The sequence below is a fragment of the Lactuca virosa genome, chromosome 8, assembly GCF_052849685.1.
Source record: "Lactuca virosa cultivar CGN04683 chromosome 8, Lactuca_virosa_CGN04683_v6, whole genome shotgun sequence".
In the NCBI taxonomy this organism is placed as follows: domain Eukaryota; kingdom Viridiplantae; phylum Streptophyta; class Magnoliopsida; order Asterales; family Asteraceae; genus Lactuca; species Lactuca virosa.
This window is the reverse complement of record NC_136433.1, coordinates 27,781,655-27,793,091: the sequence shown is the minus strand read 5'-3', so window position 1 is coordinate 27,793,091 and position 11,437 is coordinate 27,781,655. Positions and strand designations below refer to the sequence as shown.

General features: G+C 35.9%; 1 protein-coding gene across 5 annotated transcripts; it reads left to right on the top strand.

Annotated features, from left to right (window-relative positions):
* Positions 1 to 2,112: 2,112 nt before the first annotated feature.
* On the top strand, positions 2,113 to 7,362 carry LOC145134098 (MDIS1-interacting receptor like kinase 2-like). 5 transcript variants are annotated; one of them, XM_079069011.1, is made up of 4 exons: positions 2,113 to 2,606; positions 6,258 to 6,445; positions 6,527 to 6,795; positions 6,915 to 7,362. In XM_079069011.1, the coding sequence occupies exons 2-4, from the start codon at positions 6,417 to 6,419 to the stop codon at positions 7,202 to 7,204; spliced, it is 588 nt and encodes a 195-aa protein (XP_078925137.1). In that variant the 5' UTR covers positions 2,113 to 2,606; positions 6,258 to 6,416; the 3' UTR covers positions 7,205 to 7,362. The 5 variants fall into 5 exon arrangements, 1 of the variants encoding a protein (XP_078925137.1); XR_013718912.1 differs by lacking the exon at positions 2,113 to 2,606 and adding exons at positions 4,099 to 5,552; positions 5,629 to 5,711 and having other exon boundaries at positions 5,849 to 6,795; XR_013718911.1 differs by lacking the exon at positions 2,113 to 2,606 and adding an exon at positions 4,099 to 5,552 and having other exon boundaries at positions 5,629 to 6,795.
* Positions 7,363 to 11,437: the final 4,075 nt, after the last annotated feature.

Genomic DNA, 11,437 nt, shown 5'->3' with positions numbered 1-11,437 from the left:
TAAAGAAGTCTTTGTACGGTTTGAAACAAGAATCAAGGAATTGGTATCATAAGTTGACAGCTACTCTTCAAAGTCTTAAGTTCCGACAGTCGCATGCAGACCGTTCACTTTTTATTCATAAAAGTGAAAATATACTTGTGGCCGTTCTCATTTATTTAGACGATTTCATAACTGTTGGGAATAACCGAGAGAAGATTGAGGACCCGAAATCAAGTCTTGATAACAGTTTCAGTATCAAAGACCTTGGGAATCTGAAGTGCTTCTTGGGAATAGAAATAGCTCGAACAGAAGAAGGGCTTGTTGTAAGTACGTTTCCCAGCCGTTTCCCAATAGAGAAAAATTTAAAGCTAGATAAAGAAGAATAAGAAGATCGAGTTGATGCAGGCATGTATGGACGTCTTGTTGGTAGAGTTATTTATCTTCAAGCTATTAGACCTTATATACCTTATGCAGTAAACGTTCTTAGTCAAGTCGTCTTTGATCCTAGGCAGAAACATTTGGATGCAGCCATGAAAGTACTTCGATACCTCAAAAGCACGTTGGGAAAAGGGATATTGGTACTAAACTGACTGCCTATAGTAATTCAGACTGGTTGGGATGCCCATTTTCACAAAGATCACGAACAGGATATCTATTTATTTTAGGTGGTGCTCCAATTTCTTGGAAGTCCAAGAAGCAGTCGGTTGTTTCAAGATCCTCAGCTGAAGCTGAGTACCAAGCTATGGCTACCATGCCAACGCCACTCCTGTGCGACAATGAGTCGGCTCGTCACATTGCTTATAATTCTGTACTTCATGAGCGTACAAAGCACTTAAAATGGATTTCTACTTTGTACGAGAACGTGTAGAGTCAAAAGAGATAACACTTGTAAGTAGACTTGGAAAAACCTGACATGACACGACAATCGACACAAACCCGACAAGAAATTAACGGGTTTGGGTAAGAGATTTCGAGACGTTTATGTAAACGAGTTGACACGACACGACACGATGACTCGAATATGACCCGTTTAATTATATATCATTTTCATAAATTTCATATTTTTATAAATATATTATATATTATAGGTTTGTAGTGGGCCAAACTCAACAAATAAAAGTAAAATTCAAACTTTCAAAGTGATTTAATTATACTCATCCTCACCACCTATCCCCTTTGCTCCCTAACTCTAACTCTTTCTATTTTGTTTTCTAAACTTACTATAAATTTTGTCATTCCACCTCCCACCTCCAATGTTTCACTTTTTCCTATTCACCTCATTGTCTCATACTTTCCAACCTTTTAAAATGTTTCAACCCGACATGACACAACATATTTATAAGGTCTAAACGTTAACCCGCAACCCGACATGAAATCGACACGAAAATAAACAGGTTGACACAACACGACACGATAATTAAATGGGTCGGGTTACGGTCAAGCCCTCTCAACCCTTTTAATGTCTTGACACGATACGAACCCGACACGTTTGTCATGTCTACTTGTAAGGATCAAAATGCAAGATCAGTTAGCTGATTTGCTAACTAAACCTCTTGGTTCAGATCAGCTCAAATTGTTGTCAGTCAAGTTGGGCATTCGGAATCTTCATGTTCCAACTCGAGGGGGAGTAACGGATTCTAGATCCTTCTGTTAGGATAATCACAAGTTATTTTTATCTTTTATCATATTTATCTATTGTCTAATTTGAATTCAATGTTGTTCAGATCCTTGTATATAAGGATCGATATCTTTGCATTGTAAAGGTAGAAAACAATCAATAAAATAAAACATTCTCTACTATCGGATTCTTCATCGCATACTCTTCATGTAAGGTCGTACCATGATTATTCGTAAATCTTAATTAGCTTCATAATTAATCACTTTCTCTGGGTCCTTGAAGGTCGTACTTCTTGGCAAATCGTTGATGTACTTATAGTTTATATATCACAATTGGTATAAGTTCCTTTAACTATTCTTCAAATTAAAACAATTGAATCACCAATTATACATACAATTAAATCTCAGGATGGCTTATCTACGATGTTTCTTTTAGCCGGAATAATTTTTTTTGGCTTGGTTTTTATCTCTTAATAGGCTCATTCTTTTTTTACTGGCTTTGTGCTTTTTACTTTGGCTTCGTACTAACTGTTGTTTTCTTCAAAACTGTGGGTCATCGGAATTGGAGGTCTTTGCTTCTCCTGTTTCCCATTCTTTCGATCTGGGGAACCTGCGATTCTTCTCCCAAATGGGACCACTGTTCTGCCTCTCCTTTTCTCGACTCGGGTCAGAAGCAACAAAAATTCTCAGTGGGGACCCCTTCAGTCCAGTAACGCACCATCCTTTTGGATCGACCTGCTGCCAAAGTTCATCGGTGTCGCCATCGTTCAACACCTAACCCAAGCTTTACATCACCCTTCTTCCATGTCCGGATTCACCTCTGGTTTAGGTGATCTCCAGAACGATTTTGGACCATCATCTTCAGCCAGTACCGCCACCAGCCACGCGCCCCAATGCATCACCTGTGAAACATCCCCAACATGACCCCCTTCACCGCCATGCACCACCGTCGTGGTTGAAGCCGGACGAACCAAACATCTTCATCTCCATTCAAAGTCTCAGCTTTTCAGGTATTCTTTAATTTTCAATTTTTTTTCTTGTCTTATACCTTTTCTGATTCCTATACTTATACTATATTCTAATCTTCGATGTAAAGTATGCATTTTATATATATATATATATATATATATATATATATATATATATATATATATATATATATATATATATATGGTGAAATAGAATCAACTAATGTCAGACATCTCAAAATAAAGATTTAAACAAATAGTATTCCTCTGAAAAAGACCAATTACTTGATTAAAAAAAACAAAATTTGAAAGTCTATTTATTACCAAATAAAGAGGATAATTTAAAAAAAAACTATAGATATGATCTTTTTATCATATAAATATATTCATTCTTAAACTAAAAATAACTACTAAATTTATAAATCATCATTAGAAACAAATAATAACCAAGAAAATTCCACCAGAAATAAAGAAATTTTTTTAGCATACTCAAGAATATTCCTAGCAAGAATTATTTAGGAAAAAACGATATTATATATATGGAAAAAAATAAAGATAGAAAATTTTTGTATAAAATTAATAAAAATATTAAGGTTGAACCTAATAAGGACCAAATAAAGGCTAAAAAATAAGGACCAAATAAATGATAAAATTCATAATAATGGTCTTTGGCTAAATACAAAGACTATTTTTACAATTTTGTCAAATTCTTTAAAAAAAATATGGTCAATATCCCTTTATTCAATGTTACATTTTATTTAATTATCTTCACTTTTAGTCAAAGTAAGTATGTGATGTTCTAGACGCTTTTCAAAGAACCAAATAAATAAATAAATGCAGGGAAAAGTGACATCTCTTTATATTTAATTATCCTCAATATTTATCTTCTGTTATGGGGTTCACCTGTTCAAGGAATGCATCATCAGCTTCATTCATTTAATAGATTTTCTTAAAAGGCCACAACTATTGACCTGTCTCCATTGACCCATTCACATAATTGACTGGATCATACAAGAGAAATATAATATCTTTTTACTTTTTTTTCCTTTTTTTTTTCTATACGATAACAAATGTCTTAAATTATTATTAATTTTATTAAAATGTAAGACTTGTCGGTTGTCATGGTTTTCCATGAGTAGAAAAAATATATATATATAGATGAATATTTAATTTCTCTTCACATAATTTGGACATGCTAATGGTCTTAAATTAATTGATATTGGTATAAGTTACATAATTTAGATCTATTAATACATTAACTAATTAACATAATTTGGACCTGAGAATCGTCTGAATATTATTATCAGTTACATAATTTTATTCTGAAGTAAAACACACTCCAAGTGAAACTTGCACTAAAATTTATCTGAAAAAAAAATCATGTCTAACTATTTTAAATTTATTTTCTAAAGTTCTTTTTCTTTTTCTTCCTAGCTATATTGTCATGAGGAATACAATTCAAAGAGTAATAAGTCCTTTGTGGAAAAGTATGACATTTAACTTCTACATAAAAGACAATCCTTGTGGAAAAATATGAAATTGCCATAAAATTCTTTTTAGAATAAAAGGAAATGAAATAAACAAGAACAAAGGGTAGCTCAAGTATAAAGTAGGATTTACCCAAACCATCCTTTTTATAAAACAACATGGCAAAGCAAATAATGTCTTCTTCAAACTTCTTATTTTTCTCTCTTGTTCTACTAATCATTACAGTACTCTCGCCTGTTCCAAATTTTGCTTCTGCTTCTGTGGAGGAAGGCAATGCTCTTCTTAAATGGAAAGAAACCCTTCAAATCCAAACAACTCCTTACTCTCTTCATGGATTCCCCTCCCTATGAATTCCACTGCATCGATCCCATGTACTTCTTGGTTGGGAGTAGTTTGCAATGTTGATGAGAGCATTCAGAAGTTGAATCTCACGTCTTCAAGAAATTTCATTCTTTTTGCTACAAAATCTTACACATTTTGATCTCAGAGTAAACAGCTTCTTTGGCCCTATCCCACCACAAATCCGACTCCTGTCCAAACTTATCTATCTTGATTTTTCACAGAATATGATTTCACCCACCTGAAATTGGAGGCATGGTCTCACTTGAGTTCCTAGACTTATCCTCAAACAATCTATCTAGCACAATTCCTTCATCATTGGGTGCTTTGACATCTTTAAATGTCCTTTCTTTGTACCAAAATCAGCTCTCTGGTCCCATTCCTTCATCACTAGGAAATCTGAGCAACCTACAATCTCTGTACGTAGCTGAGAACAATTTATCTGGTCCCATTCCTAATGAACTTGGGAATTTGAAATCTCTCACTTTTCTGGTGATGGCCATGAATCAACTTAGTGGTTACATTCCTGCATCACTAGCAAACCTGAGCAACCTATATCGTCTGAACCTGGCTCATAATAAGTTATCTGGTCCATTTCCTATTGATCTTGGGAAATTGAAGTCTCTCACTAGGCTTCTGGTAAGCAACAATACACTTAGTGGTTCTATTCCTTCATCAATTGCAAATCTGAGCAACCTACAATTTCTGTTCCTCGATCAGAATAAATTATCTGGTCCAATTCCCACTGAACTTGGGAAGTTGAAGGCTCTCACTAATTTTCAAGTGAGTGAAAATCTACTTAGTGGTTCTATTCCTTCCTCGTTAGAAAACCTCAGTGACCTACAGTGTATGTTCCTAGAAAAGAATAATTTTTCTGGTCTCATTCCTATTGAACTTGGGAATTTGAAGTCTCTCACTGAACTTGCACTAAGCAACAATCAACTTAGTGGTTCTATTCCTTTGTCACTAGCAAACATGAGCAACCTACAATCTTTGTACCTTGATGGGAACAATTTATCTGGTCCCATTCCAATTGAAGTAGGGAATTTCAAGTCTCTCAATGATCTTGATGTGAGCAACAACAAACTTAGTGATAGCATACCACCAGAGTTTGCAAATTCAACTCAACTACAAAGGCTTGATCTTTCTTTCAATAACTTGGTAGGTGAAATCCCTAAAGAATTTGGGAAGATGAAAAGCATGCTGAATTTGTACTTGTCTAATAACCAACTTTCAGGCACCATACATCTGGAGCTTGGATCATTCCAAAAACTCCTTTTAATCAATCTATCCGCAAATAGATTGAATGGGTCGATACCGGTAAGTATTGGTCAATGGGCACAAATCCATTACGTACCTGAATCTTAGTAATAACAAGCTCAGTGGAAAAATTCCGTCCGAGATTAGTAAATTAGTTCATCTTACAGAATTTGATTTATCTCGGAATTTCCTCACAGAAGAGATACCATGTGAAGTTCAAACTTTGCAAAATTTGGTGGTATTAGATCTTTCCCACAATATGCTATCCGGTTCCATTCCTAATGCTTTTACAAATTTGCCTCGCGGAATTGATATTGACCTGTCTTACAATGAGCTCACAGGTGCAGTTCCTCAAAGCCCCAACTTTGTGAATGCGTCCATACAAGGCAATCCAGGTTTGTGTGGAAATGTTACGGGATTGAAACTTTGTGTAAGTAAAATTTTGAAGAAGAAAAACGATCCCTTTCATTATAGGCTCATCCTCGTAATTCTGCTCCCCCTAGTTTTACTTGGTTTATTCACGTATGGCGGGCCTCATTGCTTATCGACAACAAAATCCACAGAAACCACTGGAAGAAGAAAGTATTGATTATTTTTCCATTACAGGTTTTGATGGAAAAATAGTGTATGATGATATCTTGAAAGCAACAAATGATTTCGATGAAGCATATTGCATTGGGGTTGGAGGATATGGGACCGTGTACAAAGCCGAGCTACAACCTAAAAATGTTGTAGCTGTCAAGAAACTTCACTTATCATCTGAGAATGTTGATAATAATGGATTCCTTAATGAGGTACGAGCATTAACGAACATATGGTTATTGCTCCCACACCCGCCACTCAATTTTGATTTATGAATACCTTGAAAATGGCAGCCTTGGATCAATGTTAAAAAGCCATGTGTTAGCAAAAGAATTGGATTGGTTAAAAAGGGTCAATATTATAAAGGCTATTGCCAACGGTTTGACTTATATGCATCATGACTGCTCACCTTCTATAATTCATAGAGACATTTCCATTGCCAACATTCTTCTTGATTCTGATTATGAGGCACGAATTTCTGATTTTGGGACATCCAAGCTTTTAAAGCTAGACTCATCCAATTGGACTGCAATTGCTGGAACATACGGTTATATCGCGCCGGGTAACGTAATCTTGTGATTGTTGTTCTACATCTTCCTAAGTTTCATGATGTACATAAATGTATCTATGTTACAATTATGTGAGTGTTTTTATTTTTATCTTATTTTTCTTTGGATGTAGAGCTTGCTTATACGATGGTGGCAACAGAGAAATGTGATGTGTATAGCTTTGGAGTTGTTGCACTAGAAGTGGTCATGGGAAAGCATCCTGGAGAACTCATAACATCTTTACCAACATTATCTGATGATCATCTGGTGAAAGCAAATCTGAGAGATAGTCGGATACCTCCTCCCTCACAAGTTGAGGAACAAGTTGCATTGGTGCTTAGACTCTCAAGAGCATGTTTGAACTCCAATCCACTAGAAAGGCCAACGATGCTCCAAGTTTCAAATCTGTTGATGAAGCCCTGATACAGAGTACTTCTAATGTCCTTTATTTTTTGTAGTTTCCTATGATGCACCATGATAATATTTGTGCAATTAAATGCCTTATTGTTAAAAATACTAATGATATGTTTTCTTATATCTGCATTTAAATGCCTACTGGTTATGATACTCCGGTCTCTGGATATGATTTCTTATATCATTATGTAGTAGATAAACAAATAAGTCAATGAAAATTGCAATCCTTCTAGAAATTTGGCTACAAAAGTTTCAATTGTAGTTTTGCAGGGGCTTTTCATAAGTTTTATTTTCAGGTGAAATTAGCACTTTTTCCATCACTTGGAATGTCAATACATGTAAAAAGTAGCAAATAATCAAATGAAAATATGTTGCTATTGTTGGTAAAAGAAAATGACGTTAGCTAAATCTCATAAATGAAGTATCTTTGTTAATGTAGGGTTATCTTTTATTCTAAACCAATCAACTTGCAAGAGTTGTTACTTTGTCATTTTGAATATAAAACTCGATATTGTTTTCCCTTTTGTCTCTACAACAGTCTTTTTAGTTTATCAATGGAATCGTGAAGAGATTAAAATTATATTAAATATGTAATTATATGCATAAAGAAAGAATTAAGCACTTAATATGTGCAGTAACAAAAAAAAAACGATTTAATGTATTAAGACACTAAGCCTTTGCCTGTCTACATGTGAAAATTGATGAATATTCTTATAATGTGTTCGATTTACAAATGTAATACACATATTTTTGAGGTTGTTCAAATAGACATCAAGATTTTCAACCTCTGTCCGTCTGCATCTCTCTAAAATCAAGTTAAATTTGACTACTTCATATACAGGGTCAAAATGGTCAAACTTTGCATTTGAAAGATCTCTTACATCTCGAGATGATATATATGTCCCAGAATTGAAATGACCAATAGCTTCTATGACACAACCTACATACTTTTCATTTCCACGAATGATTTTAGGGTTATTTTTGGCATGTCACCGCTACAATTCTTCCATTGCATTATACACCCGGACACTATGCACATCTGGATTGGTGAAAATCTCGGCATCTTTCCCTGAATCTCTACACACAAGGGTATTTTGTGGTAATTTACCCTCGCCCCTTAATATTTTTTGCAGATAAGCTAAATAAATTAGTCAATTTTTTATTTTGTCGGAAACAATAGCTGATAAAAACAATTTGAAATTAATGTTTTTAAGATTACTTACAACTTGAATTCACCTTCTTATTACCTTTGTTTATAAGAGTATCTTGTCACCTCAGCTGATTGAATGCTGCAAATAGAAAACCCCCAACATAAACTATAATTAGATGTTGCATCACAAGGTAGAGAAGGAAATAGAGATATCTAATGCTTAGCCCTTTAAACAACAGAAAAGGAAGTAAGGTATGCCGATTAAACAACAACTCCAACTACCAAATGGATGATTTTTGTAATTTGGCCTAGAAGGAAATAGATATATTCAATGTTTAGCCTTTTAAAAACAGTAACTCCAATTCCAAATTCAAAATGAGATGAAAATTGACTTGTCTACAAGTATCAAGCCTTATCTCTAGTATTGAGATTGTAAAAAAAACACAGATAAATATATCAAAATATCTCTTTGATTTATAATTGGAAATATCACTCAAAAACCAATTGGTTTACAATGTGTTTTGTGTTGCTCTGCATGTTCATAGCTCGATATATGCTATATATATATATATATATATATAAGCTGGAGTAAGCTTATAATATTAAACAAGCAAAGAGACCCAACCACTCTTTGATGATGTCCCCTACTTTGTTCCAGAAATTGTGTTAGCTTTTAGGAGTGGAAGACATGGGTGGAGAGAAATGATGACTTAAGATTCCAACAATCACCCCCGAATCTCTAAGTCCTTCTAGAGATTCCCGATCACCGCCAATCTTTAAGTCCTTCTAAAGATGTCTTCAATCCCGATCAAGTCCCGCATTGTCTTGAACTTGGTTCGAGCCAATGGTTTTGTGAGAATGTCTGCCTTTTGTTCTTCACCTGGAATGTACTTTACCTCCACTTGTTCCTTTTCAACACACTTACGAATGAAGTGAAACCTCGTGTGAATGTGTTTGCTTCTTCCGTGAAAAACAGGATTCTTCGTGAGTTCGATAGCAGACTTGTTATCAACTCTTAGGACCACCTTCTCTTGTGCTTTGTTCATGATTTCGCCTAGCAAATCTTGAAGCCATATTGCTTGACATGCAGCCGCAGTTGCAGCCATGAACTCCGCCTCGCAAGATGATAAAGCAACAGTATCTTGCTTTTGAGAACACCATGTTATTGGAGACAACCCATAGTAGAAAATGTGACCGGTTGTGCTTCTTCCGTCATCTGGATCAACATTATGACTACTATCACTGTAACCAATTATTCGATTTTGTCCCATCCTCTCGTACTTGATTCCGTATCTCGTTGTTCCTCGTAAATACCTTAGGATGTGTTTGATTGCAACACCATGTGATTCTTTTGGATCTTGCATGTATCGACTAACAACTCCAACCGCATATGCCATATCGGGTCTTGTCTGCAAGAGATATCTAAGGCATCCTACCAACTTTCGGTATTGTGTCGGGTCGATTTCGGGTTCATCTTCGGCCTTCGACATTTTGGTTCCTGGATCCATGGGAATGTGGGTCGGATTGCAATCGTGTAAACCGGCTTCTTTTAGAATGCGTCTAGCATACGCTTCTTGGTTTATAGTAATCCCTGATTCTTCTTGTTTGACTTCAATGCCCAGGTAGTAAGTTAATCTTCCAAGATCAGACATCTCGAAGTTCTTGGACATTTCAAATTTGAACCTTTTGATCATGCTCAAATTTGTACCTGTGACAAACAAATCATCAACATAGATTGCTAAAATTAGCAAGTTGGATCCTTCGTTCTTCCGGTACACCGATGGTTCTTTCATGCACTTGTGAAATTTCATTTCTTTCAAAATCCCATCAAGTTTTGTATTCCATGCTCTCGGTGCTTGTCTAAGACCATATAGTGCTTTTGAAAGACGGTACACCTTGTGCTCGTCGCCTTTCCTTATGTAGCCTTCCGGTTGATACAAATAGACGGTTTCTCTCAACTCTCCATGTAAGAAAGCCGTCTTGACATCCAAGTGGTGAAGCTCCCATCCATTGGTAGCGGCTAAGGCAATGAGAAACCGTATGGTTTCGATGCGAGCTACCGGAGCAAATACTTCTTGAAAGTCAATACCAGGTTGTTGTACGTACCCTTTAGCAACCAACCTCGCCTTGTGTTTGTTTATGGTGCCATCTGCATTTTTCTTCAGCTTGAACACCCATTTGAGTCCAATGGGCTTCACCCCCATAGGTTTGTTTACGAGAGACCAAGTATTGTTCTTGTTGATCGAATTGATTTCTGTATTCATGGCTTTGACCCACTCTGGTTCTTTCTTCGCCTCTTCAACCGATACCGGCTCGTCATTGGTTGCTAGGAGAAGTTCTTCAATTTCATCAACATAAAGTACATAATCTCGTAATCGAATTGGAAGCACCTTTTGTCTTGTGGGCCTTTGGTTTTGAACATTGTTCACGTTGTTGTTGATCGGACTTGGTTGCTCATTTTCTTGTACCTCCACTCCGTCTTCAATCTCGTGATCCGATTCGTTTGGTTCGTTGTTTACATCGTTTCCTTGGTTGTTGTTTGCCTCATCTTCCGGTAAATCCCATGGTACTATGAATGATGTTGGTTCTTCATTGTCAGGTGTAGCTTCGTTAACCCAATTCCATCTTTTGGTTTCATTAAAAATAACGTCTCGACTTACGATTATTTTTTGTGTAACCGGGTTAAATAACCGATAGGCTTTTGTACCCGGTTCAGAACCAAGATGAACCAATGGTCTTGATCTTGCATCCAATTTTTTCATGTTTACCGGTTCAACTTTTGCATACGCTAAACACCCAAAGATGCGTACGTTCTCCAAATTAGGTTTTCTTTTATACAACTTCTCGTACGGAGTTGTATCACCAAGTACTCTTGTGTAAACACGGTTGATCAGGTTTGTGGAATGTTTTACCGCTTCTCCCCATAGGTAGTTTGGAACATGCATCGCCTTCATGATACTTCGTGTCATGTCCATAAGTGTTCTGTTTCTTCGTTCCACAATACCGTTTTGTTGTGGTGAATATGGGGCGGTAAGTTGGCGTTTGATTCCATTTATATCACAAAAGGAATTAAACTCGAGCGAAGTAAACTC